The sequence below is a fragment of the Microcaecilia unicolor genome, chromosome 13 (genome assembly GCF_901765095.1).
Source record: "Microcaecilia unicolor chromosome 13, aMicUni1.1, whole genome shotgun sequence".
Classification (NCBI taxonomy): Eukaryota; Metazoa; Chordata; class Amphibia; order Gymnophiona; family Siphonopidae; genus Microcaecilia; species Microcaecilia unicolor.
The window spans coordinates 71,463,043-71,489,980 of record NC_044043.1 but is presented as its reverse complement, the minus strand read 5'-3'; the positions used below and the strand labels follow the sequence as shown (position 1 = coordinate 71,489,980).

At 47.1% G+C, this 26,938-nt stretch overlaps 1 protein-coding gene across 2 annotated transcripts in view; it reads right to left on the bottom strand.

Moving 5' to 3' along the window:
* The window catches only part of VWA1 (von Willebrand factor A domain containing 1), a 99,265-nt gene extending 77,936 nt beyond the window's left edge, over positions 1–21,329 (bottom strand). For both annotated transcript variants that reach the window (XM_030185644.1, XM_030185646.1), the window contains exon 1: positions 20,982–21,329. In XM_030185644.1, the coding sequence (XP_030041504.1) occupies positions 20,982–21,054 (73 nt within the window). In that variant the 5' untranslated portion in view covers positions 21,055–21,329. The remainder of the gene's footprint in view (positions 1–20,981) is intronic.
* Between the last annotated feature and the right edge of the window lie 5,609 nt (positions 21,330–26,938).

Here is a 26,938-nt window from a genome sequence, read left to right as displayed (position 1 = left end):
GCATTTTTATTTGATCTCACTTATATTTTCAAACACGTTGGCTTCTGCAGCATACGAATGTACAAAGTGGAAATATCAGTTTCATTGGTTAGAGTACTAATTTGTTCTAAATTGTAATCAGTGCGTCATTTGGAGGGGCTGGTTATAGGGACTCCCTAGCACCCTAGCAGGCACTGCATTTGTGCATAGATGTTTTCACCTAGTAAAAGGCCACCAAAACAGACATCATGTTGTGAAAATCGGGTGCTTAACACTCAGAGTTTCTATTTATAATTACAGAAGTTTTTTTTAAAACCTTAATATCTTTTTATTTCCTGTGTGACCATCAAAAGAAAAAGATGGTTTTGTGGATGCAGTGGTATAATATGAAAATGCACTTCATTTTTTTATTACTACTATTTCAAAGACAGGTATTGAATAATGAGGGAAGAATTTCCTTTATGCAGAAGTTCTGTCCAGAGTCAGTCTAAATGCTAAATGTGCCAACATTGTCCAATTCTGTTTTATATATTTATTTCTTTTTCAAATCCGTGTGGTTGTAAAAGGCATTTTTAAAAATTCTTTGTCTCCTGGCTCTTTGTTTGTATATAGATGACTGTGATTTTATTATGAAGGCAAACAGATCACCACCAAAATACAGTAGCCAGGAGCACACTATTAGCCGTCAAGTTCATACAAAGGTAATTATGTTCAGTGCCTAGTGGTTAGAGCACTGGTCTTGCAATCCAGAGGTGGCCAGTTCAAATCCTGCTGCTGCTCCTTGTGATCTTGGGCAAGTCACTTAACCCTCCATTGCCTCAGGTACAAACTTAGATTGTGAGCCCTCCTGGGACAGAGAAATATCCAGAATACCTGAATGTAACTCACCTTGAGCTACTCCTGAAAAAGGTGTGAGCAAAATCCAAATAAATTATTTGAGATTCTGTTGCTACTATTTGAGATCCTATATGGAATGTTGATATTATCTGAGATTCTACATGGAATGTTGGTCTACATGGAATGTTCATAGGCGGTCGGTGGCCCAACTATTTGGGGAGGCTAAAGGGGGTGGGGCTTACATCCATAATTGTCTGACAACACACAGAAAAAAAATAAGTAAAAATAAAAGTCATCACAAGCAAAATATAAGAAAACCAATGGACTGCATTAGGAATCAGTTATGTTTAAACAAAAGAGACTCTTTTGTTTAAACATAACTAAATGGGCTGATATCTGCATGAAACAAAATATTCATTTTTTTATTTTGACTTAAAACCTGCCTCAGAGTCAGCACTTACCTCTCAATGTGCGCTGCGTGCCACAATTTTCTTTTGAATTTATTATGGTCTTCTACCATCGAAGCAAAGGAAGTGGATGGAAACTCTTAGCCAGCCTTGCCTTCTACAGTGACGGCCCCGCCTGTGCGTTCCCGACTTTGCGGAAGTTGCATCATGACGGGAGCACCCTTGTGGGAAGGCTGACTGGCTGAGGGCTGAAGGCAGCAGATGAGTCAGCGCAAATCGACGATCGCTATTCGCTACTACTGTAGCGAACAGCGATTAAGGCGGGAGAACTCAGGAGTCAGGACTCGATCATGTCGGCAGGGCAGGAGTCGCCAGCCCTGAAGGCTGAAGAGACTGAGGCGCGCAGGGGAGGGAAAGAGGAGAAACAGGGCACAGGCAGCACTGCAAAGAAGAGAGAGGAGTTGGGACTGGTTGGAGGAGGAGAACGGAACGGAGAAGAATAAAGACAGAGAAACAGCTGATCCATCCTGCGCCTGTTGTTGAGAACTTGTGGCTGCCGGCTGGGGAGGCTTAGCCTCCCCAAGCCTCTTATACCGGGCGCCTATGGGAATGTTGCTACTATTTGAAATTCTGTTGCTACTATCTGAAGATTCTACACAGAATGTTGCTGGAGTGGCCTAGTGGTTAGAGCACCAGTCTTGCAATCCAGAGGTGGCCAGTTCAAATCCCACTGCTGCTGCTCCTTGTGATCTTGGGCAGGTCACTTAACCCTCCATTGCCTCAGGTACAAACTTAGATTGTCAGCCCTCCTGGGACACAGAAATATCCAGAGTACCTGCATGTAACTCACCTTGAGCTACTACTGAAAAAGGTGTGAGCAAAATCTAAAATAAATAAATACTATATGCATATTCCATGACTGTTTCATTCTTGCTACCAAGTATTACATATTAGGGACATTTGCTTTAAACTTTGTTTTAATTTGTTTATCCAGACCTTACTTGCATATGGTATTGCTTGTTTAACCCAATGGCGAAACCTAAGGGTGGTTAAACAATTTGGAATAACCTGTGTTGTGGTGTAGAACTTGTTGTGTACTTTTGCAAGGATACCTGTTCTGGTGTGTGCATGTGATAATGTTTCAATTACTGTCTATACTTATGGCTATAATTTCTGAACATGCAGCATCATTAAAGGACAAACGTTTAAATACCTAGTTGGGTACATATGGTAATCTCATCTTTGTTAAATGTTTCAGACATATCCATCAACTTGCTCCATGATATTACTGAATTCTATTATTCTGTCTCACTGTATTTTCAAAGGTAAGCCACATTGAACCTGAGTTTGCTTGGGATAATGTGGGATATAAATGTCAATGTTTTAAAAATCCTTTATCCTCCACCTTTTAAGGCACTGCCTATCCAACTGGATGGTGAAGGCACAAGGAAAGCAAGTGTGGTCCAGTGAAGACTAACTCAAAATAACCTGTTCCTTAGCCGGGCTCTAATATCATATTGAAAATGTGACCATACCGTGCCTTTGTGTTTATGTTCCACTAATAATTTAAATGATTAACTGGCTTTCTTGAAAAGATTATTTAGCCTTTGGATGCATGACTAGGGACAAAAAGACACACTATGAGAGAGACGTTTAAATATCTCAGAAGCATTAATGTACGATGAAGTTAAGAGGAAATAGGCATAGGAGGAATCTAAGAAAGTATTTGTTCACGGAAAGAGTGGTGAATGCGTGGAATGGCCTCCTGGTGGAGGTCGTGGAGACGAGAATTTAAGAAAGTGTGGGACAGGCACATGGGATCCCTTAGGAAAAGGAAGAGTTAGTGGTTACAGAGGATGGGCAGACTGGATGGGCCATTTGGCCTTTATCTGCTGTCATGTTTCTATGCAATATCACAATTCCTCATGTACAGCCACAAAACAACCTTTTAGACTATACTGATCATACAGCAAAGTGTTACCTGAACAGAGACCAAGATAATCAGAACATTCTTGAAGGCTCTTAAAAGCTAAGTATGGATGTAATAGATTGGTTTTATTTTGGGACCCAGGCTAGGATTTTGAATCCATTGAGGTAGTGGCTCAACATGAATAGTGTCCCATACAGACAGTGCAATTTACTCCTCTTTGAATGGTCAAATCCTATAATCTTGTATCTATTTTAGCAGTTTTCTGGCTATAATCTACAAGTGATATTATGATGCATCCTGCCCCTCTCTCAAGAACTACCATTGGCATGTATATTCAGTCCCTCCAGCAAATGCTTTCGGACAGCTGTTCATTAGAATAATTCACAGTTACCTCCCTGTCAGTTCCACATGGTCAGCTCTTTGATTGCTTAGACACTGCAGCATCTAAGGGAGAATCTTTCCTTCAGCTAGTTTCTCACTCTCATTCTCTCCAGCTCCAGCATTTTGGGGGCCTAAGATCTAGAAATGGGCAACCAGAAAGTTTTTTGTGTGCTTTTTTTGTTCCAGACTGAATTCTGTTATGAATGCACACTATGGGGTCCTTTTATAGAGAAGCAGTATGCTCAACGCGGACTTACCGCTCACTGTTCCGGGACTATAGCCAGCCCAATGTGGCCGCCGGCTATAGTCCCGTCCTGAGTGCGCACCATTTATGGGGCAAAAAGAAAGCCCCTAGAAATGGCTTGCGTAGTGAGAACCCAGCGGTAATTGCAGTGGCGATCCTAGGTCGGCTGCCACCCAGGGTGGATCGCCGCTGCGCACCCCCCCCCCCGGGTGCAGCGGCATCCATCCCCCCCAGGGTGTAGCACGACACCCCCTGGCACATCAGCACCCCTTCGGCGCATCAAACACCCCCCCCTCCGGTGCATCAACACCCCCCCCCCCCCGGGTGCCTTCTTGGCTGCTGGGAGCAGCTGCGCGCCTGTAAGCTCCGCTGGCTCCATGCTCCCTCTGCCCCGGAACAGGAAGTAACCTGTTCCGGGGCAGAGAGAGCAGGGAACCAGCGGAGCTTACAGGCACGTGGCACCCCCCCCTCTAGAAGCGTGCACCTGGGCAAGACTGCCCCCCCGCCCCCCCCCCTTGGTATGCCACTGGGTAATCGGCCATCGCTGTGCGCTGCCTAGTTACTGCCGGGTTAGCGCAGGAGCCCTTATCGCCACCTCAATAGGTGGTGGTAAGGGCTCCCCGCCGCACGGCCATGCGGTAAGAGTTCTCTTACTGCATGGCCATGTGTGTCTGGGGGCTTTTTTACTAGCTGCGGTCAAAAGGGCCCCCGTCACTAGTCAGGGCCCTTTTTCCTGCAGCTTGGTAAAAGGACCCCTATGAACAGGATTCTACAAAGAGCACCCAAATTTGGGCACAAAACCTAAATCATCTAATGAGCTAATTAGCGCCGATAATTGGGTGCAAACAATTACTTATTGGTGTTAATTGGCAAGATTTTGGAATTACCCATGCAGCTTGCTAAGTGCTGTTCTATAATGATCTGCACCAAATCTTATGGTGCGCAACTCAAAAGGGGTGTGGTCATGGGAGGGCACAGGTGGGTCATGGACATTCACTAAAGATGTGCGCAGTATTACAGAATTCTTGGGATCTGCATCCAGCTTGGGCACTGGGATTCACACCAAGTTTCAGCAGGCGGAACTCCAGCGCCCAAAGTAAAGCACGAGATCTGCACTTAAGTGCTATTCTATAAAGGGAGTGTACCCTTTATAGAATGGCACTCTGTGGCAATTTTTTTCAATGCTCAAATTTGGGTGCCCTTTACAGAATCTACCCCCTGTCTGCAAAGATGGCACACTCTTATTAAAAGCGCGCACTACCAGGAAAACATGTGCCTCCTGTACGCACAGTTCACGCCTTTTAATGAGTATGCCATTTGTGCCCATAGGGGGAATTCTCTAGCACCGAAAGGCACCAAAAGGATCAGTGCCGAGCCTTCATTTTATAAAGGGCGCTTGACCTTTAAGGACAGGGGCTCAACGTTCAAATTGCACCTAACTTTGGGTATGGGACTTATGCCTCGTGGAAGCTCGTGTAATTCCCATGCCCAAAGTTAGGCGCAGATGGCAACTATTTTGCGCCTAACTTCTTGGAGTGCGTCTGGCCCACCCAAGCCCCTCCCATAGGCATGCTCCCTTTTTTGACGTGTGCAAGAACAGTTGTACAGATCTGCATGCAAATTCTGGTGCCCAGCTTTGGGTGACCTAGATGGAATCCAGAGGAGTGTAAACTATTATCACTGAATGACATTTCGTCACAAACGATAACCCATACCGAATATGCTCCACCTACTCCACGCTGCTCCTGAGCCAGGGGTTTACCAGGCAGATCAGGAAAGACCCCCCTCTGTTCCTCTATGTCTAAGAGATTTCTTCCTAGTGTTGAGGGATGAATAGATGTCTTTTCCCAGTTCTTCCCAGTCCCAGGAATGGAAAATAAATATGAGGATGTTATAATGCCTTTGTATCGCTCCATGGTGCAATCGCACCTCGAATATTGTGTTCAATTCTGGTTGCTGCACCTCAAAAAAGATATAGTGCAATTAGAAAAGGTGCAGAGAAGGGCGACGAAAATGATAAAGGGGATGGGACGACTTCCCTATGAGGAAAGGCTAAAGTGGCTAGGGCTCTTCAGCTTGGAGTAAAGGCGGCTGAGGGGAGATATGATAGAGGTCTATAAAATAATGAGTGGAGTGGAGTGGAGTGGAACTCTGGAATTCGTTGCCAGGGAATGTGGTAAAGGCAGTTAGCTTAGTGGAGTTTTAAAAAGGTTTGGACGGCTTCCTAAAGAAAAAGTCCATATACCATTATTAAATGGACTTGGGGAAAATCTACTATTTCTGGGATAAGCAGTATAGAATGTTTTGTACTTTTTTGGGATCTTGCCGGGTATTTGTGAACTGGATTGGCCACTGTTGGAAACAGGATGCTGGGCTTGATGGACCTTTGGTCTTTCCCAATATGGCAATACTTATGTACTTCTTGAGAGGATAAAGGGTTCCCTTCTTTACCCGACAGCATTTGTCTCCCTTTACTCTTCAGAATCTTTTGGTGTTATGATTATTTTCAAAAGGGCACATTTGACAGTGTCATTCTGGTGCCAGTGGTTGAAACTTTGTTTTTATATTGTGGCTGGATTTTGTTTTTTCAAGGCGGATGCGCTTATTCCACTATACATTGTGAGTGCAGACAGGAAACCATAGCTAAAAGAAGACATAGCTCTAGAGGTATGGGGCAGTGCTCTTTGAGCGAAGTAAGAAGCACAAATAAAGGATTAGTTTTCAGGAGATAAACTATGTTGTTTAAACTGCCTCCCTTCTGCTAAGACTTGGGCTTTCCAATGTTTCTTTGGTTTAGCACAATATCAGTACAGAGGTATGTGTATCATTGAGGCATCTGTTACTGGTTCGGTGAAGAACCGGAGGAAAAGAAGACTGCAGAATTGAGGTGTGGCGGGGGGTGGAGCCAGGAAATGGAGTGGGCGGGGCTGGGACAGAGTAGGTGGGGCTGGAGGTATGTCCCAAAATCTCCCTTTTAAAAATTGGGCCCCTCTTGGCAGCTCTGCAGACTGCTCTGATTGTGAATATAAACTGGACAGGTCAGCTAAGTCGAAGGCACAGTATGTTTGTTACAGCAAATCCAGTTCCGTTTCCAGGAAGATGAGTTGGGGGCGAGAGGGAGGAGAAGAAGATGAGCAGAAGACTTATCATTCTTGCTGACCCATTTGAAAGAATTAATGATTAAAACAATTTCTCCATAAACAAGTGCCCTCATCTGGTATTCCAACAGCACCTAGCTAAACTCTGCCCAGCGGCAGACTGACAATATGGGCAACCGGGCAGTGCCACCTCCCCCTATGCACACTACAGCCCCCAGAGCCTCAGTGGGCCCCACCTGGGCCTACTTTGAAGGGCCCTGGTGGTCTAGTGACCTCTTCGGCGGTAGTAAAGAACCCCACTCTTTCCTGTTCACTGCCACTGCTCTGTCTGGTACCGCCACTTCTTCAAAATGTCTGCCAAGACCTGTAAGACTGCTGCAGGAAATTTCAGCATCCATTATGAAGAAGCGGCAGCGCTGGGTAGAGCAGCCACAGTGGACAGGACAGAGTGGGGTTCTTTTCTGCCTCCGAAGCCACTAGACCACTAGGGCTGTTCAAGGTAGATCCGGGGGGCTGTAGTGTGCAGGGGGTGTGTGCTGGAAACAAAGGTAGGGGTGAGGGTGGTGGTGGTGGTGGCACACAGGGACCCAGGGGAGTTCAATAACCCTTTCTGCCCCGTGGGACCAATGACCCTTTCTGCCTCAGGGCCCTGATCACTGTCAGTCAGCCTCTAACTCTGCCAGTTCCAAAGAGATGATTAAACTGTTAGGGGGTATGGTTTTTTGTCTCCCACTGAAAGAACATACAATCCAGTGCAGGAACTCTCTCTATAGATCCAATGGTGGCCTGAAAGTGTATCTGGACCAGCAGTAGGGGGGGCCAGAGCTGAGGTCAGGGGGCACATTTTAGCCCCCCCCCCCCGGCGCCGCCAACCCCACTGCCGCTATCGCTGACACCCACCGCCACCATCGCCGACACCCCCCGCTATTGCCGACACCCCCTGCCGCCGCCAGCACCACCTCCAACAAGTTTGACCCCCCCTCTCGACCCGCCCGCCCGCCATCCGTCGCCGTCTGTACCTTTGCTGGCAGGGGATCCCCCGCCAGCTGAAGTCTTGTTCCTGCGTTTGGTTTCTTCTGAGTCTGACATCCTGCTGCACGTCAGACTCACAGAAACAGAACGAAGCCCTGCAGATCGCAAGCCAGCAAACGTACAGACGGCGGGTTGGCGGGGGGGGGGGGGCTGAGAGGGGCGTCGGTAGGGGGGCCCAGGCCCCCATGGCCCCATAGCAGCTACACCCCTGGTGGCAGTAGAATAGAGTGAGGCAAACATTTCTGTTCCTATATCATAAGCTGGTACACTCTTGTTCCTGAAGTAAATTCCTACAGTGCTTTCCTGAATCTAAGTCCCCAACTCACCTGTTCCTACTTTTAAAACCTAGTCCCTGGCCCTAGCATGTCTGTCCTGCCTGGGAATAATACCTCACCCACAGGTACTTCACTGTGTATTGGGCTTGGCTTGATGACACAGTTAACTGGTCACTGAACTCTCTGCCCCAGCCAAAACTGCTTAACGAGCCGTTTCAAGAGGTGACTAACTGGCATATTTTAAACCTATGCAGGCACGTCAGAGAAAATAGACTGAAGTGAGAAAAGAGCAGAATATATAGATAAGGTGAGAGCCTCTCAGCTCAGCTGTTCAATGTGGACGAGAGCTTCACAAAAATGTTCTCAGTACCAAACTGATGATTTCTAATCTAATTCCTTGCAGAGAAAAACCTATATTATACCAATCAAACCTTCCCCCCCAGCATCACCACAAACAAATTACAATCTGACATTTTGTTCCCTTCGCTTAAGTAATAAAAGAGGAATTTTGTTGTTGAGTACTTGGAAGCTGGCTACATGCAGGAGGAAGCGAGGGACATTTGGATATGGCCTGTGGGCTAATTTCCAGAGTCAGCTGACTGGCTACTACTTCATTTGGTACTGCAGGCATGCAGGCTTTGGGGAGCTGGGTTATAAAATATCTGGTTTATTCTCATTTCTCAAGACCCATGGGATTCTCCAAATCCTTTCTTCTGCCGTGGGAAGGAAGAGCTGCGAAATTTTGGGCACACAGGAGGGGTGTGTGTGTGTGTGTGTTGCAGGGGCATAGCCAGACACCCAAGTTTGGGTGGGCCTGGACCCAAGGTGGGTGGGCAGAACTCCGCCTTGTCCTACAAGTGATTTGGTTTCTCCCTCTCTCGCCTGCATGCCATATGGTCTTTCAAACATCCCCTCTCCCCCGTATACCTTTTAAATAGCAGATTTTCACCGGCAGCAAACAGTTGTTGGGAGTTTTGGGCTGGTGGGGCTTGGGGTCCCTGCCAGCCACATTATAGGTGTGCTGCTACTTGGTGGGCCTGGGCCCACCCTTGGCTACGCCACTGGGGTGTGTGTGTGTGTGTGTGTGTGTGTGGAGGATGATTGAATATCCACTGCAGTTTAGCTCCAGCTCTACCTGCTATTGATGGGAATTTGACTTCCTCCACACAGTGCAATAGTCAGTTGTCCTGCCACACAGAAGCGTTTATTCTTGTTTTATAATGGAGGATAGACTGCCCCCTTTCTCTACAGTTACCATGTCAAATTAATTTCAGGGTTTTCTGTTAAACATTTCCAGGGTAGTAGTACATATTTATAGGTGTCAACTCTGTGGGTGCTTATTAACCCCAATATGGAGAAAACTCCTTCACTGTATCCAGGTAGGAGTAATCTGGGTTAGGTTTAGAATCCCAATCATACTGAAAAGTGAGCTCCTCCTATTCACACAGACCTGCCTGCTCCAATACTCAGAGGCTTGACATCTGCAATGCATCATGGGAATTAGCAACTCTTGGAATCCAGCATGGACACCTTACTGCAGCCATTCCATTGCTCTTTAAATTGTAATTTCTTGGTTAAGGAGGGCATCAGAAAATAAATGTATCCGAGGGGCCCTTTTACTAAAGGGTTGGCAAGCGGCAACGGGCTTGCCTCACGCCAAACCAGAACTACCGCAGGCCTAACGTGGGCACCGGCGGTAATTCTGCCCCCCAGCACATGCCACTTTCGGCGCTACAGAAAATGAGGTCTGATTTTCTAGCGCAGGGGTTACCACTGGGCAGTGCGTATTTCCTAGTAAAAAAGGTGCCGGTACTCAAATGCTAGGCCACTCTTCAGGGGTGGGGTAATCACTGAGGGACCCATCCCACAATAGCCAAGCCCCCTGCAACTGGTCACAGAATGTATGACAAGGCAGAATTGGTGTGTAGAGTCTCAGCTCTTTCATTAAAACTTGGGGTCCATGGGTCAATTTTAGCAGACAACGGAAAAGGTGTCGGTACTCAGTACCCCCAAGTACCCCCTCAAAAAAAGCCCTGCCACTGGGTTAACTCAGGAGACTCTAACAGCCACCCAGTAAGCGCTGCCCCTGAAATGGCTCTGCAGCAAGTATGAACTTACTTCACGGCCATTTCATTTTTTGGCCTTTTTACCCACTGCGGTAAAAAGGGCCTCAGCGCGTGACAAAAACGTCCGCCACCGCTAGCGCAGGGCCCCCTTTACTTTAGCTTGGTAAAAGGGCCCCTGAGAGTCCTAAGCCGGGAGGTAAGGAGAAGGGGGTTAATATTTATGTCCTACTGTTTGTGAAACCTTTTCTAGAGGAGAATTATAGAGTCTGATCCAGGAGAAAGCTGAAGTCTCTGTGAGCTGCAACATAGTCTATGATACCAACAACAGAAAGATCCAAAGGGAATAATGTATATGACCATTTATTTAATTTTATTTATTTTATTGCATTTGTATCCCACATTTTCCCACCTATTTGCAGGCTCAATGTGGCTTACATAGTTTTGTAACACAGTTAATCCTGGATGTCAGGTACAATTATTATTGTGCAGAGATTAATTAGGGAAGAGAGTAGAGAGAAGAGGGAAGGAATTTATTAGATATAGCAGATGAAGGACTTTCAGAAGTGGATTAGTGAGGTTCTGGGTTTTCATTGTAGGCTTTGTTGAAGAAATATGTCTTGAGGGATTTGAGAAAGATAGTTATTTCGTTGATTGTTTTCAGGTCTCTAGGTAGTGCGTTCCATAACATACAGACCTGCCTTCAATTATGTAGGCTCGCCTCACATGTAACATACCTAAAGAAGAAACACATGGCATAAAGAGCACACATGTCATCCTCTGGTAACTATTCTTATGTTAGTCCAAGCAAAATATTGTGGCCTGCAAAGAATCACAAGCCCTTCCCTTTCAGGGGCAATCTGAGCAGGCCTCTCAAGGGTAATCATCAATGGCTTACAGCACCCAGGGAAAAAGCCAAAGTACTTGAAAAGAGGGATAAGAGAAGAAAGGGCTTTAAGCCAATAACAGAAAGTTCTTACTACCATGAGCACTTTGATGACATTAAGAAAAAGTCTTTCAAGGTCAGTGCTCCTGTTTTCGGAAAGAGAGAAAAAAAAAACACACACATTTTTACAGCTGCTGTTCTATTTCCCCGCTCTGAGAAAAAAAATGTGGGAAAATTATTCTAGAAAGTTAAATATTATATATAGTGAATTCTTGCCACCGAAGGATGCTGCACAGAGATCGCCTCTGGCCTTCCTAAGCCTTGACTTCCTCCATTAAGATATAATGCTGATTAATTTCTTGTACTGGCATGTTCAAAGTTGTGCTATTAATTTCATTAAAGTATTTAAGTCACTTCTGTAAGCATATACAGTTTCAACCAGGTCAGTAATATAATAATACTAGTAAAAAAGGCCCGTTTCTGTGAGCAATGAAACGGGCGCTAGCAAGGTTTACCTGCGGCAGCGTTGGGAGGGCGCAGGACGGCAGCATGAGGAGGATGGAGGTGGGTAGTTTTTTTTTTGAGGGCGGCAGCTTCGGGGTCCCGGCGGATCAGGTGTTGGGACGGCACTCCTCCCCCTGCGTAGCTCGGTGTTTGTCGCTGTGCGTCGGGGGGGTGGAGGCCCTGTGTAGGTCGTTGTTTCTCGCTGTGCGTCGGGGGGAGGGAACTGGCGATTGGCTGAGTGTCATAGCCCCGCCCTCCACATCATCACACTGTGACGCGAGGGCGGGGCAGACACTCATGGGATCTTGCAACTACAAATTTACATTTAGAATGTTGGGGTTGTGAATTATGTGTGGATGGGGCGTGGCTGAGGGCGGGTCTATGAGTGAGAGTGAGAGTGAGAGTGAGTGGTGCTGACAGCCTAGAAGACTACAGGGCTTCAGTGTTTCCCTGCCACACAGTGAGGTTCAGAACGTTGGAGGTCAGAACGTTGGAGGTGAGAATTATTTATAAGATAGTAAATGACTGCAGATAATTGATTATATTTTTTTCTATTTCATAAAATTTGTTATACTGCCATTCAATATAGAATATATCAAAGTAGTTTACAATAAAATGTGATCACAAAAAAAAAAACACACAGAATGAAATAAAAACACATCGAAACAGAACAAAACAAAGGAAACAAATGGATAATGCTAGGTAATCAAAGACACAAAGATCTTTATGGTCCATCCAATTGCCCAAAAAGGCAGCCGGAACTGTACCTGCCACTCTATGCAGGTTACACTCCTCTACGTCCTGATTAAAGAATGAAGGTCACTTAATGTTGCTTTGATTCCCTACTGTTTCTGTATAGGGAGCGTCTTGAGTTTCTTCCACACATTTTTGAATTCTATCACTGTTCTCATCCCCACCACCTGCACCAGGCATCTGCCTCCTTCTCGGTGAAAAAGTATTTCCCTGATGTTACTTCTAAGTCTATCACTCTGCACCCTCACGTCATGTCCTCTAGTTCTATTGTTCCCCCATCTCTGAAAGAGATTTGTTTATATATTAATATATTTCAAGCATTTACACATCTGTATGAAGGCATAATCTCCTGTAAATGAAGGTGACCTGTAGAAGGGAATGAAAATCAGAATTTTTCTGGTTTCAGTCGAAACTGAATCAGCAGCCAAAATTTGCTGCTTGATTTTGGTGGAAACCAAAGCCAAAATTGAAACTACAGCCCATTCCACCCCCCCCCCCCCAAACAAGAGTAGCCCCCCCTTCCTTTGGCAATTAAAATTCAATGCAAAGAAATGCAAAGTGATGCACTTAGGGAGTAGAAATCCAAGAGAGGCGTATGTGTTAGGCGGTGAGAGTCTGCTAGGTACGGATGGGGAGAGGGATCTTGGGGTCATAGTATCTGAGGATCTGAAGGTGATGAAACAGTGTGACAAGGTGGTGGCCGTAGCTAGAAGGTTACTAGGCTGTATAGAGAGAGGTGTGACCAGCAGAAGAAAAGAGGTGTTGATGCCCCTGTACAAGTCGTTGGTGAGGCCCCACATGGAGTGTTCCGTTTTGGAGGCCGTATCTTGCTAAGGATGTAAAAAGAATTGAAGCGGTGCAAAGAAAAGCTACGAGGATGGTATGGGATTTGCGTTACAAGACGTATGAGGAGAGACTTGCGGACCTGAACATGTATACCCTGGAGGAAAGAAGAAACAGGGGTGATATGATACAGACGTTCAAATATTTGAAAGGTATTAATCCGCAAACAAACCTTTTCCGGAGATGGGAAGGCGGTAGAACAAGAAGGCATGAAATGAGATTGAAGGGGGGCAGACTCAAGAAGAATGTCAGGAAGTATTTTTTCACGGAGAGGGTGGTGGATGCTTGGAGTGCCCTCCCGCGGGAGGTGGTAGAGATGAAAACGGTAACGGAATTCAAACATGCGTGGGATAAACATAAAGGAATCCTGTGCAGAAGGAAGGGATCCTCAGGAGCTTAGCCTAGAATGGGTGGCAGAGCTGGTGGTTGGGAGGCGGGGATAGTGCTGGGCAGACTTATACGGTCTGTGCTAGAGCTGGTGGTGGGAGGCGGGGATAGTGCTGGGCAGACTTAGATGGTCTGTGCCAGAGCTGGTGGTTGGGAGGCGGGGTTGGTGGTTGGGAGGCGGGGATAGTGCTGGGCAGACTTATACGGTCTGTGCCACAGCTGGTGGTGGGAGGCGGGACTGGTAGTTGGGAGGCGGGGATAGTGCTGGGCAGCCTTAGAGTGTCTGTGCCAGAGCTGGTGGTTGGGAGGCGGGGTTGGTGGTTGGGAGGCGGGGATAGGGCTGACCAGACTTTTACGGTCTGTGCACTGAAGAGGACAGTACAAATAAAAAAGTAGCACATATGAATTTATCTTCTTGGGCAGACTGGATGGACCGTGCAGGTCTTTTTCTGCCGTCATCTACTATATTTACTATGTTCCTGGAATTCTCCCCCACCTAGAGGTCTCCCAGGGCCTACCTTACAATCACTGAACGTCTAGTGGCATAGTTGAGGAAGGAGTGATCCTCAATTACTCTTGACTGTAATCTCAAAGAGGCTGCCACATCCTCTAGTGGTAGTCTCGTGAGACTGTCTCTGTAGATAATGACAGCCATTTTGACAATAGAGACAGCAAGGGCAGGAGCAACTGAGGATCACTCCTGTCTGACTATGCCACTAGATCACCCGCAATTGTAAGGTAGGTCCAGAGGAGAGCTATGGGTAGATCAGGCGGTGGGGGAGGAGAGAGGGAATAGAGGCTGCTCCATTTGTGGGGTGGGGGGGGGGGGGGGGGGGGAGGAAGGAGTGCATCCTGCACCTGTTTGAGGGAGGGGGGAGTGCTATGGGGACAATGCAAATTAAAGCCAAAAACTGATTTTTAATAATTTCCTCTTGAATTTAGGTGTGTGATTTGTATGTATGCGATCTTTCCTGTTTTAAATGGAGCTCCTTTCTGATCCTATTTTGTTTTTACTTATTAGTATTATTGTTCACCGCTTTGACCTTTTATTAGCAAAATCGGTATATCAAATTCCAAATAAATATAAACATAAACAAAACCAAAATTTGGTGGCCAAGTCCATGGCAGAAAGAATAGGCTGAGGGTCAGCACACTGCCATGCAGGTAGGTCCCCTGTTTAGTCTCAGGAGATTTAAGGACCTACATATACACACCCTAGAGAGGGTAGAGACATTTACCCCTTAATGAAAGTAGAATAATATAGCACATACGCCTATGAATGTAACATGAACTAGGTGTGTGCTCAGCGGTATTCTGTAATTTTAGAGTGCAAGCCGCATAGCGCATATATGCAAGGAAGGCGAGGTGCGTGGTCAGGGCATGGGTGTATCAAACGTAGGTTATAGAAGGGTTAAAGGTCATATACTGTCAGTTACTCACTAAAGTGCTACATTTTGATGTGGACATTTATGCATGCTATTAACACGGTATAAATGGGCATACCTAAGTGTTCAAACTATAAACAACATCAGAGGTAATCTCCTATAAAATTTACTCAATATCTAGGAAATTAGGAGATTCTGAGCATAAAGCACAGGTACGTCCCAGCAAAATATTTAATCTTAGGAAAAGATATCATATATATAAAGAGGAAAGGCCTCGAGAAGCCCCCAGTATAAGTTTTAACTTCGGGGGCTGGACTTTTTCATCATCGTTCGAAAACCTCTTAAAGCTCTTTCATTCTTTTAGATCTCTTAAATCTTGATTCTCTTAGATCTCTTAAATATTGAGCTCTATATTATTCTTAGTGCAAAATCCAAGTTACTTAGCTGTCTGATATTCTCTGTTGTGCGGGTCCTTCCTACACCACGATAGCCGACCACAGCCTATGATGGCCAGCGTTTTGGTGACCTGCTTCAGGGTCCTGTGGTCCATGTATTATCTGGTGTGCAAGAAGATCCACAGTACTCCCTCCTCACCAGATAATACACGGACCACAGGACCCTGAAGCAGGTCACCAAAACAATTTGGGGGCAGCACTGATGGGGCAGTTGAGGTATCTACAAAAGACTCACTGCTGCTAGCATGGGACCTTGAAAATCTGCATATGCTCAAGACATGCCGGCTCCCGGCACCTCAAAAGCAAGTAGTAGACCCTGTCAGGCCTTGAGAATGCTTGGATATTCAATGTCCTGCGCCAGCCTGGATTAGTCTTCTATAAACACATTGACTGTTGTGCTGGTGCTATCCCAGAGGGAGGAGGAAAACACTGAAACCCTCATGTGGGTGAGGGGTGAGGAGGGAGGGAGATGTTGAACACCTAGTGTAGGGATGGGAAGTTGGTGAATATGGGGGGGGGGGGGAAGGAGACAGATGGAAACCACAGGAAGGGGTAAGGAAGGAGAGAGAGATACTGGACTATGGAAGGGAAGAGGAGATGCTGGAAATGTGAGTGGAGGGAGAGACCTTGAGCTGCCCTTTGATGGGGGTGTATGACTGAAGGTTCACATACCCTTGGGCCAGCCTTGTATGAAGCTGCATAGGGGAAGACTCAGGAACATGTGGTGGTAGATGCTTGGAAAGACCTTCTGGAGAAGATGGTAAATACTAACAAAATTGATAAAGATTGTCCCTATTGCTCAGGAGGGACCAATTTGGATATTAGATAATCCTGTCTCCATTTGTGACTACTAGATTCAACATCAGCCCTTCCCTTGTGGGTTCCATCACTATTTATATGAGTAGAGCTGCTTGAAACACATCCCCAATCTCTCTACTTCTTACAAGTTCTACAGATGGGTGCTTCAATTTACATCCAGCAGGTCAAAGTCTCCTAGCATCACTATTTCTTCCTTCATTCCCACCTTTGGATATATTGGACCTGATCTCTGTCCAGTTCCTGCATGGCTGTACCATCTCCTCTTTGCAAGAAGATCCACAGTATTCCCTCCTTTCCCCCCATCCCCTGGATTTTAGTTGCCATTTCTATCCCTTTCTACAGAGTATATGGCTGCATCCCATTCATAGCACTCAATGAACCATGTCTCTATAATAGATATTGGTGCTAAGTCTTCCTCCATCATTAAGGCTTCCAAAACTCAAACTTTTTTGCTTAAACAGTGAGCGTTTGTGCACACAGGTTTCCAGCTAGGCTTTGTTGGCTGGTTTATATTCTGTACAACCCCATGCCCAGTTTTCGCTTTGACTTTGTTGCTAATGAGTGAATTGCTAAAATTTGTTTTGTTATTTTCCCCACCATTGTCATACTTGTGTTGGGGGTGACCTTCCAGGCTCATCTGCTTCCATGTACCACTTCCATTCTCTAATGTAAACGCTTGGCAATATATTGCCTGATTTCCTCATCTATGATCCTTTATCCTCCCACGAGATGTAGGCTATTAAGGTGGCGGTAAGGACTCTTGCAGTAACCCTGGGCAGTGTGTGGCGCTGCCTGATTACCGCTGGGTTAGGATTGCACTAGAAATTACAGAATTATTTGGCATAACGCCAGAAATGTCACACGCTCGATTCAGAACTACCACCGGTGGCTGCATTGGGCTTGCGGTAGTTCTGTATTGTTGCATGGCAACCCTTTAGTAAAAAGGTTCCTATATGTTAGCCAGTGCCACATAAACCAGATATTCAATGCCGATGTCTATACCTGGCCCGGCACTGAATATCCGGAAATAACACCAACGGCAATCAGCAAAATGCTCACAGCCAATGGATGAATATTTACTCCTAAATGTCTAATGAAACAAAGGTATTTTTGTAGGGACATCGTCATTTTGGAGGTAGGGGTATTCCCTGTGGATTGAGGGGGGGAGGGGGAGCAATATGTCTGGATGCTATATAGTAGGGGAAGCTCTGTTATTTGCAGCCAATCCACACCATTCTGCTAATACATCTCACCCCTTTTGTCCTGGCTATCTCTGTTGATCTCAGCCCAGCTTTTGACCTCATTCATCATTCTTTGCTTCTCTCTCGTCTTTCATCACTAGATATTTCAGGAGAAGTCTATAACTGGTTCAAATCATTTCTCTCGCACTGTTCTTTCCAAGTCCATACAGCAACTTCAACCTCAACGACTAAGGATTCAGTCCTTTCCCGCCCTTCTATTTAATCTATTTTAAGCCCTTTTGCTACCCTCATCCAGTCATTATGGATTTCAGCTATTATACAGATGACATTCTTCATGCTACCTATCCAAGTTATTCATTCCCCCCCCCCCCCCCCCCCCCCGTGATTAGCCCTCTCCAGGTATGCCTGGACACAGTCGCCAATTAGTTAAGAGACCATCGTCTAGTCCTCAATCTGGATAAAATGGTGACCTGTTGGTTTACTGGGTTTTCTACACCTCCACCCTATTCGGAACACAAATCATTCCAGTCACTAGCTTTAAATACTTAGGCTTTATCTGGGACTCTGCCCTCTCTTTCAAACCTCAAATTGCACATCTATCCAAATTATCTTTCTTTCTTTTTCGACAGATTGGAAGCTGTTCGTCACTATTTTAATCGCAATGACTTTCATGGGTTACTATTCTCTTTTTTTCAGTTCCCGACTGGACTACTGTAACATATGCAGGTCTACCACAGTCAACATTGTTGAAAAAGCTACAAACACTGCAGAATACCACAATGACTATTATGTCATGCCCGCTACACAAATCACATGAGAGGGGGGGGTGGGGGCTCTCACTCACTCACTCACTGTCTCTCACATACACTCTCTCTGACACACTCCATCTCTCTGTCACACACACACAGTCTCACACACACAGACACTCTGTCTCTCACACAAACACACACACACTCTGTCTCTCTCTCATTCTCTCTCTGAGACACACAGTCCATCTCTCACACACACTCTTTCTCTCTCTCTCTCAAACATACACACTCCGAGGAAAACCTTGCTAGCGACGTTTCATTTGTGTCAGAAACAGGCCTTTTTTACTAGTTACTTATAAAATAGCAGTTCTAACATTTCATGCTTTCTGACTTGGATTTCATGATTATCTCTCCACTCTTACGATCACTTATTTTCCTTTCCTTCTACTCCTTTCTTTAAATGACCCCCCCCCCCCTGCATACACACACACACACACACACGTGTGGAATTATCTTCCCTTCCCCTCTCCATTCACTCAGAATCTTCCTTGAAAAATTTTTAAATCTGCCTTAAAGACCTGGTTATTTAAACAAACTTTTGAGGGATTTTCGGATTACCCCAGTAGGAGGACTTTATCCCTCGCCCCTCCTTCCCCTCTTTTTATATTTCTCTATCTTCTATCTATATTAGTGTGATTGCTGAACTTTCCCATTAAAAAATTGGAGTTCTTTTCAAATGTCTTTTGTTATTAGTCTGTAATCAGCTAGAGCGGGTTAACAAGTTACGATAAACTATAAACTACGGAGACCAAACACTGCAACAACTTTTCTCTATATGTACAGACTAAGAACACAAAATAGAAAACCTCTGAACCATATGTGAAAATCCAGATAGTCTTCATGATTTTACGACCTCTTCTGAGTTATCAGAGGTGAAAAATTCTTCCCAGTGTTGGATAGTTTGAAGAGGATCAAACCCAACAAAGAGCAGCATCTTTTCAATAAAAGGGTGAAAAGGGAGATTAAGTCTGGGCGTCAAATAATTACTGTTCAGAAACACTTCTGCCAGCCAAATATCTTCTCTTTTGTTCAGCTTAGCATTAAATCATCACTCTATGCATGCCAGGTGCTGCTGGCTTCCTCCATGGATTCACACCAGACTCTATGCCATGCTTCTGCAATGCACAGAAATGATAGCTATAAGCAAAGATAACATTTTACTATTCTGCTCAACTATCTTCCAATCAGTCCTTCACAAAGAAGCAGAGGAATTAAGGATGTAAAAATATAGTTTGGGAAAGCCAAATATGACACTTTGCTCAAGGTCACCCAGAGAGTGAGAGGTAGATTGACGTTTTGAACTCACAACCTCCCAGGATTTAACAGATCAGAGCTCAAACCACTATCCTTCTATTTTTAAGGTATAGGAAAACTGAGACGACCCAGGGGTGGCGAATCTTTCTGTAAACCAGCAGCATTGGGCAAAGGGTATTAGGTAAGGCAGGTTGAGGGGGGCCGGGGGCGCAGGGATAAACATTCATCTTAAACTTCTCTGCAGCCACAAGAATTCTTAAGGCTTCCTTGGCTCAGGCGAGCACTTCACTGCAGCTTCTGGTGACTTTTAATCCTGGTATTACGCAATACAAACTGTTCAATCATTTCACTTCTACATGTAGCTGGCGTGCTCAGTTTATGTACTACGTATAATAACTCTAGTACAATCACTAAACTAAGTTTAACTGGGCCACACCAGATCCCTTCTATAGGAGGAGGAGAGGCAGTATTTTAGTAAGAATGGGAATAGATTTCGGTTGATGCTGCTCTACAGGACACCTTGTCTATATCCGTTGTAGGACCAGACTCTTGATAATTTTTGGATCGGTCAAGTTACATTTCCTACTTGCTGAAGGTTTAGGAGCCGGTTGTGTGGGTGCTTGAGCACCCTCAATATTGAGAAACTTCCTTGTATGGGTCCATGGAGGGGTTATTTCCACTGGGCTTAGCACCCCCCCCCCCCCAAATAATTTTGAAAAGTTGGCTCCCATGACATTATCCATTTTCTCAGATCCCCGCGGGCTAATGAAGTTTCAGAATTAAGGCTCGTCTAAATTTCACATCGTACGCGCAGCTCTGGCATCAGCTCTCGATGGGCAATAATAATAATTATCTGTCTAACAAGAGGTCTCTCTCCAGTTTCTCCACTGACCGTATTTAATAGGAAGCTAAAGAGGATATATTTCTCCGTTTAGAACTTTGCGACTACGGATCCGGAGACCGTCAGTGGAAAGACGAGTTGTTTTAACGCGCCTTGAGGTTCAAAGCTCCCATTTGCCCCACACAGCTCTTGCTCTCTACCTGGGGAGGAGGAGGAGGATAGGCGGCTATCAAAGTGTCCCTGCAGGTTTACAAACGAGACGAACATGCGTAGCACAGCGACAACTCCCGATCCTATGTCGAAGCGGTTTATCTCCCTCCTGGAGTATGAATGAGCAGTAACCAAACCAGACCTCCAAACAGAACAATCACCTGGCAAAAAAGCCATCATCATACCACAGACACGCGAAAATAAATCAAAGTCTTTTTAAACCGGGCATCTTAAATCCTTACAGCTTTTTACAATTCATTAAAAAAAAGTTCCCTTTGCTACTGCTTCATACGCTGCCTTCCAAAGAGCAATCAAAAGGTTCGAGAGGGGGGGGGGGGGGGGGTGAAACAGGTCCAAAAGATTGCTCTTACTGTCACACGTACTCACCTGCCGCAGGGATGTGCTGTCCCAGAGCGATCTGGTGAAAGACGTGGAGATAAAGTGCCAGCCGGGCAATCATAGCAACTCTGTCGCTTGCAGACTACCGTAAATCCTGAAAGCTCTCCAGACAAGTCATATTACACGCGCGATCTTCCACGCGAAGGGGCTTTTCTTTTCCCGGGATTCGGCCGCTCACATGGCCGAAACGGCTGCTGGCTGAGCTCTCAGGGTCTTCGGAAAAACTTTCATGAAGTCTCCAGGATCAGCGCGTATTATGGGGCAGCTCCAAGTTGAGACGTCTCCCACTTCTGCTCCGCTACTTTCCCCTGCCCTGTGCCAACCAGTCTTACAAACTGCAAGGGATGGAAAGTTTAGCAGTGCCCGATTCCCCCCCCCCCCCCCCACCACCCCGCGAAAGTCCCGGAGCCGTCCGGGTCCTAGCGCTTCCGAGTTCAAAAAACGGTTCAAAGCACCTGGGAGGCTGAGAATCGCAAAAAAGGAAGGCAAAAAAAAGAACTTCTAGGAGAGTAAATTATAATAATCGTAGCCTTTAAAAAAAAGAGCATAGCGAAGTTTGGCTGCAGTCTTAAAAAGTAAAGGGATCTCTTCGTTTTGTAAAAGATCTGAGATTAAACAGTCTTCGGTTGGATTTTGCGATGTGTGGGGCTAACTGGTAACTCACACAATTTAGAATTCTAGTATTTTGTTTCTCATGACCCTGGCTTTTAACAATAAGCCTGGTGAACATGTTAAGTGAACAGACTCGGAGTCCCTAGTGAGAAAGGGGGCGTCATTATGGCCTCAACATGAATCTATCAGGACGCTGGGCTTGATGGACCTTTGGTCTGTCCCAGTTTGGCAATACTTCTGTACTTATCTTTTGAGGATTTTAAGGGGAGCAAACTGTACAAGTGATAATGCTGAGGGGACCCCGTACTTAGCCCACACCTGATTGAAACATCTTAAAAGTTAAGGGTTCATAGCCAAGAAGGCAAAGGGTCTTTTTACAAAAGTTGGTGAGGGGGGAGGGGGGCAGTTGAGGTGTGGGTGGAGGGAATGAGGGGCCAGTTATAAAAAGCAACCACATATTTTGGAATGGAAGGATTGATTTAAGGTACCACAGTAATTTTTACCAATTAGGTCACAAGGAGCTGCAGTGGAAACCAAAACCAGGTCACCAGGATCAAAGCCTCCTGCACTAACCATTAGGCTGCTCCAGGGTATTCACAATGAATGTGCATCAGATCGATTTGCATACAATGCTCTCCAATATATGAAAATCTATCTTATGCATATTCACTGTGGCAGTCTTGAAAACCTGACTTGGATAAGTGTGCCTCCAGGAGCCAGTTGTGTACCAGGTTCAGGGGCGTAGCCAGACTTCGGCGGGAGGGGGGTCCAGAGCCTGAGGTGAGGGGGGCACATTTTAGCCCCCCTGGTGCCGCTCCCCCCGCTGCCATTGCCGGCCCTCCCCTGCCGCTGCCAGCACCACCACCATCAACCCGCTCGACCCCCCCCCCCGCCCGCCCACCGTCACCATCGCCTACCTTTGCTGGTGGGGGACCCCAACCCCCACCAGCCGAAGTCTTCTTCCTTCGTTTGGTTTCTGAGTCTGACGTCCTCAGACTCAGAAACAAAACAAAGGAAGAAGACTTCGGCTGGCGGGGGGTTGGGGTCCCCTACCAGCAAAGGTAGCAGACGGCGACAGCGGGTTGATGGCGGGTTGGCAGCGGGAGGGGGGTTGAGAGAGTCATCGGCAGGGGGGTCCAGGGCCAAATCTACGGGGGGCCCAGGCCCCCGTGGCCCCATAGTAGCTACACCCCTGGTGTACCTTCTTATCTTTTTTATTGTAAGTAATTGCAAATAATGCCAGATCAGCATAGTAACTTTGCTCACAGAAGAAGGCTGGAGAGCTGACTAGCGAGCAGCTGCACGTAACATGGCGGCTGCCACGTGGTAGCTCCCCGGCCCGGGCCGTCCTCCCGTTTCCCCACCAGAGAAGTGACGTCAGAGGAGATCCCACCTGTGATTGGCGGGAAGGCCGGAAGGGGGTGGGGTCAACCCGACAGCAGCAAATTTTGACTAAAGAGCTGCCGGAGTGGCAAGGGAACCTCTTTGGTGGTGTGGCGGCGCATTTTGTCCTCTGTTGTCTACAGATTAACTTGACAGCCAAAGCATGTGCCTGATGTTGATAACTGCATTGCCGATGCTTTCTCACGCTTTCAATTTCCGCTTTTTCGACAGCTTGCTCCCTCTGCGCAAGAGGATCCCGCCCCCGTCCCCGAGCACCTGTGGCACCTGGGAACTCCACCGCAACGCTACTGATCACCAGCTCCTTAGCCCACTCTACCTGGTCTGCCTACAGGAGTGCCTTTAACCAGTATGTTCATACTTGTGTCAGCAAGGATGGAAAGGTGGGACCGTACCCCAGCACCTTATTGCTCGCTACATCACGGACACCTATGACGAAGGCACTTCAAGGACAGCAGTCAACTCACGAATCACTGGCTTTGCCTTCTTCGCCAAACTCAGGGGACGTGGCAACCCACGAGCCAGATTCCTGATTCGGACAATGCTAGGTGCACCCCTGCACCACCGGACTCCAGGCGCCCTGTTACACATGAGCTCCTACACCTACTGTGGTTGGTGCTCACAAAAGTGTGTTCCACAGCCTATGAGGTGTGGTTGTTCAGGGCTGCTTTCTCAGTGGCCTATTTTTGCTGCAGTACACATTAGCGAGTTGACTGTGCATTCCAAATGGCGTGCATGGGGTGGTCTGTGCCTCAATGACATCTCTATCACGCAAGACCAGGTGTGCATTCGTGTTGCTAGGTTCACAACTGATCAAAGTGGAAAAGGTCACACCATCACACTGCGAGGGGTTCCCGCCCTTCCCACCTGCCCTGTGGCCAACCTCCAGGCTTACCTGGCTGTGAGGCCGGCATCTGGCCAGTCCCTCTGGCTGCACCAGGATACCAGCCCCCTCACCCGGTACTAGTTTGCTGCTGTTTTCCGAAAAGCCCTATACGAGGCTGGTCACTGCCCCTGATACTATGGGACCCATTCTTTTTGTATAGGAGTGGCCACTACTGCCTCCCAGCATGGACTCCAACCTCAGCTCATCAAACAGCTGGGCCGCTGGAAGTCAGCAGCATATAAGACCTATATCAGGCCGCCACCACTGCTGGGTCTTACGGCACATCACTAACTACTCCCTTCATATTGCAGGTCCTGGAGCACGACAATGGGCAGTGTGGATCATTGGACACTCTTACATTGACAGGGCCGCTAGGCGCCTGGTATCCCGATCCCCTGGTGTGCATCTCGGACTGGACGCGAGGGGTGCAAACGTCACCTGGCTTGGAGTACCAGGGATGCGATGGTCTCAAGTTCATCTAGGGGGCAACGACATTGGCCGCATCTCCTGCAAGCGCCTCATCACAATTGCAAAACGTGATCTCTTTGCATTGTCTGTGCAGCTGTGCAACACTTTGCTCTTCTGGTCCGACATCATCCCATGGTTGCACGAGGCTGAACACAGATTATGGGCCAGAGGTGTTAAAAAGGTTAACCGCCAAATCGGTTCATGGACAGAGCAGCTTGGTGGAATAAAGATCTGGCACGACTGGGCTTCCCCAGCCATCCCGGGACACTTCAGTGAGGATGCGCTGCACCTTTCGGATATTGCGCAAGACCTGCTCATCAATGACTTCCAGGAGGCACTGGAGCAGCATTTCTAAACACATTGTTCGAAATGCTCAGACTGGGGGGGGGGGGGGGGACCCGGGGAATGCTTCGCAACCCCGGGTTGTGGCGGATGCACCCGAGCCTAGGGACTGTTGGAGGTGTTGGAGCAGCAGACAAAAGGAGTTTGTCACTTGAGGCCAGGACAAGAACACGCACTGGTGGCAGACTGATCACCTAGCTGGCTCTAAACGGCAGGTGGAATGCTGGGCTGTGGTACTGTGTAAAACCGGAAAGACACGCGGCCACGCTGGAGGCGAGATTATGGCTGGCCTCAACATGGACCAGTGAGTCATGCTCCCTAGCTGGTGAGGCAGGGCGGGGAGAGGAAGTCTCTAATATATTGGACTCAAGGCGCGGGTGCTTCCTAGGGTTATAAGTTAATGTGTTCAGTTTAATGTGTTCAATAAAGCTGTGGCCATTTGCTCCCCCAAAATTTGCATTCTGTCCAGTCACTGTGTGCCTTATGTGTGAGGGTCGGGAGTGTGAGTATGACCAAAACCGAGCTTCTCATTTTCCCCCCCAAACCCACCTCCCCGCTCCCCCCGTTTTCTATTTCTGTTGATGGCTCTCTCATTCTCCCTGTCTCCTCAGCTTGAAACCTTGGGGTCATCTTTGACTCTTCTCTCTCCTTCTCTGCTCATATCCAGCAGACCGCCAAGACCTGTCGTTTCTTTCTTTACAACATCCGTAAAATCCGCCCCTTTCTTTCCGAGCACTCTACCAAAACCCTCATCCACACCCTTGTCACCTCTCGTTTAGACTACTGCAATCTGCTTCTTGCTGGCCTCCCACTTAGTCACCTCTCCCCTCTCCAGTCGGTTCAAAACTCTGCTGCCCGTCTCATCTTCCGCCAGGGTCGCTTTACTCATACTACCCCTCTCCTCAAGACCCTTCACTGGCTCCCTATCCGTTTTCGCATCCTGTTCAAACTTCTTCTACTAACCTATAAATGTATTCACTCTGCTGCTCCCCAGTATCTCTCCACACTCGTCCTTCCCTACACCCCTTCCCGTGCACTCCGCTCCATGGATAAATCCTACTTATCTGTTCCCTTCTCCACTACTGCCAACTCCAGACTTCGCGCCTTCTGTCTCGCTGCACCCTACGCCTGGAATAAACTTCCTGAGCCCCTACGTCTTGCCCCATCCTTGGCCACCTTTAAATCTAGACTGAAAACCCACCTCTTTAACATTGCTTTTGACTCGTAACCACTTGTAACCACTCGCCTCCACCTACCCTCCTCTCTTCCTTCCCGTTCACATTAATTGATTTGATTTGCTTACTTTATTTATTTTTTGTCTATTAGATTGTAAGCTCTTTGAGCAGGGACTGTCTTTCTTCTATGTTTGTACAGCGTTGCGTATGCCTTGTAGCGCTATAGAAATGCTAAATAGTAGTAGTAGTAGTAGTGAGGGTCGGGAGTGTGAGTGTGTCAGCCTGCCTATGTTACAGTATTCTGAAAAGGGCCATGAGAAGTGCTGTAAGCAATGGCATTCCTAGGGGGGCTGACACCTGGGGTGGATCGCCGATGCGCCCCGCCCCCCGGGTGCAGCGCCCCCCCAGAACAGCGTGACGCCCCCCCCCGGGGAAAGAACCCCCCCCCACGGGTGCACGCCGCTGGGGGGGGAGTGCCGCGTGCCTGCCGGCTCTTCGTTTTCATGCTCCCTCTGCCCCGGAACAGGAAGTAACCTGTTCCGGGGCAAAGGGAGCATGAAAACGAAGAGCCGACAGGTGCGCGGCACCCCCCCCCAGCGGTGTGCACCCGGGGCGGACTGCCCCCACCGCCCCCCCCCCCTTGGTACGCCACTGGCTGTAAGATTGCTCCACTGTCCTTTTCTTAACATTCTCTGATCCATTTCTGTTGCAGCTCTTCTATACTTTAGGTATTGCTGGTATTCCCTATAAATCCACTACTGTTTCTGAACCTGCCAATATCTTACACTATAATGCCTTAGTAATCTATTTTGGGATATTTAACATCTAAATACAGTCATTATTTTTCCAGTAACATTAGCTCTGACACATTCCAGTGTCTGAAATTTATACATTCAGGCAAACCATAAAATGTGACTGGTGGAAACAGACCATTTTTCATGCTAAAGGTTTATGAGGTTTCGAATTTGGCACCAAGAGCTTCAGATGTGAGCAATCAGTGCCCCATAAAAGAGTGAAAGTTGCCAATGAGCTTCATTAACGAATGGAAATGAGCTGGCTGG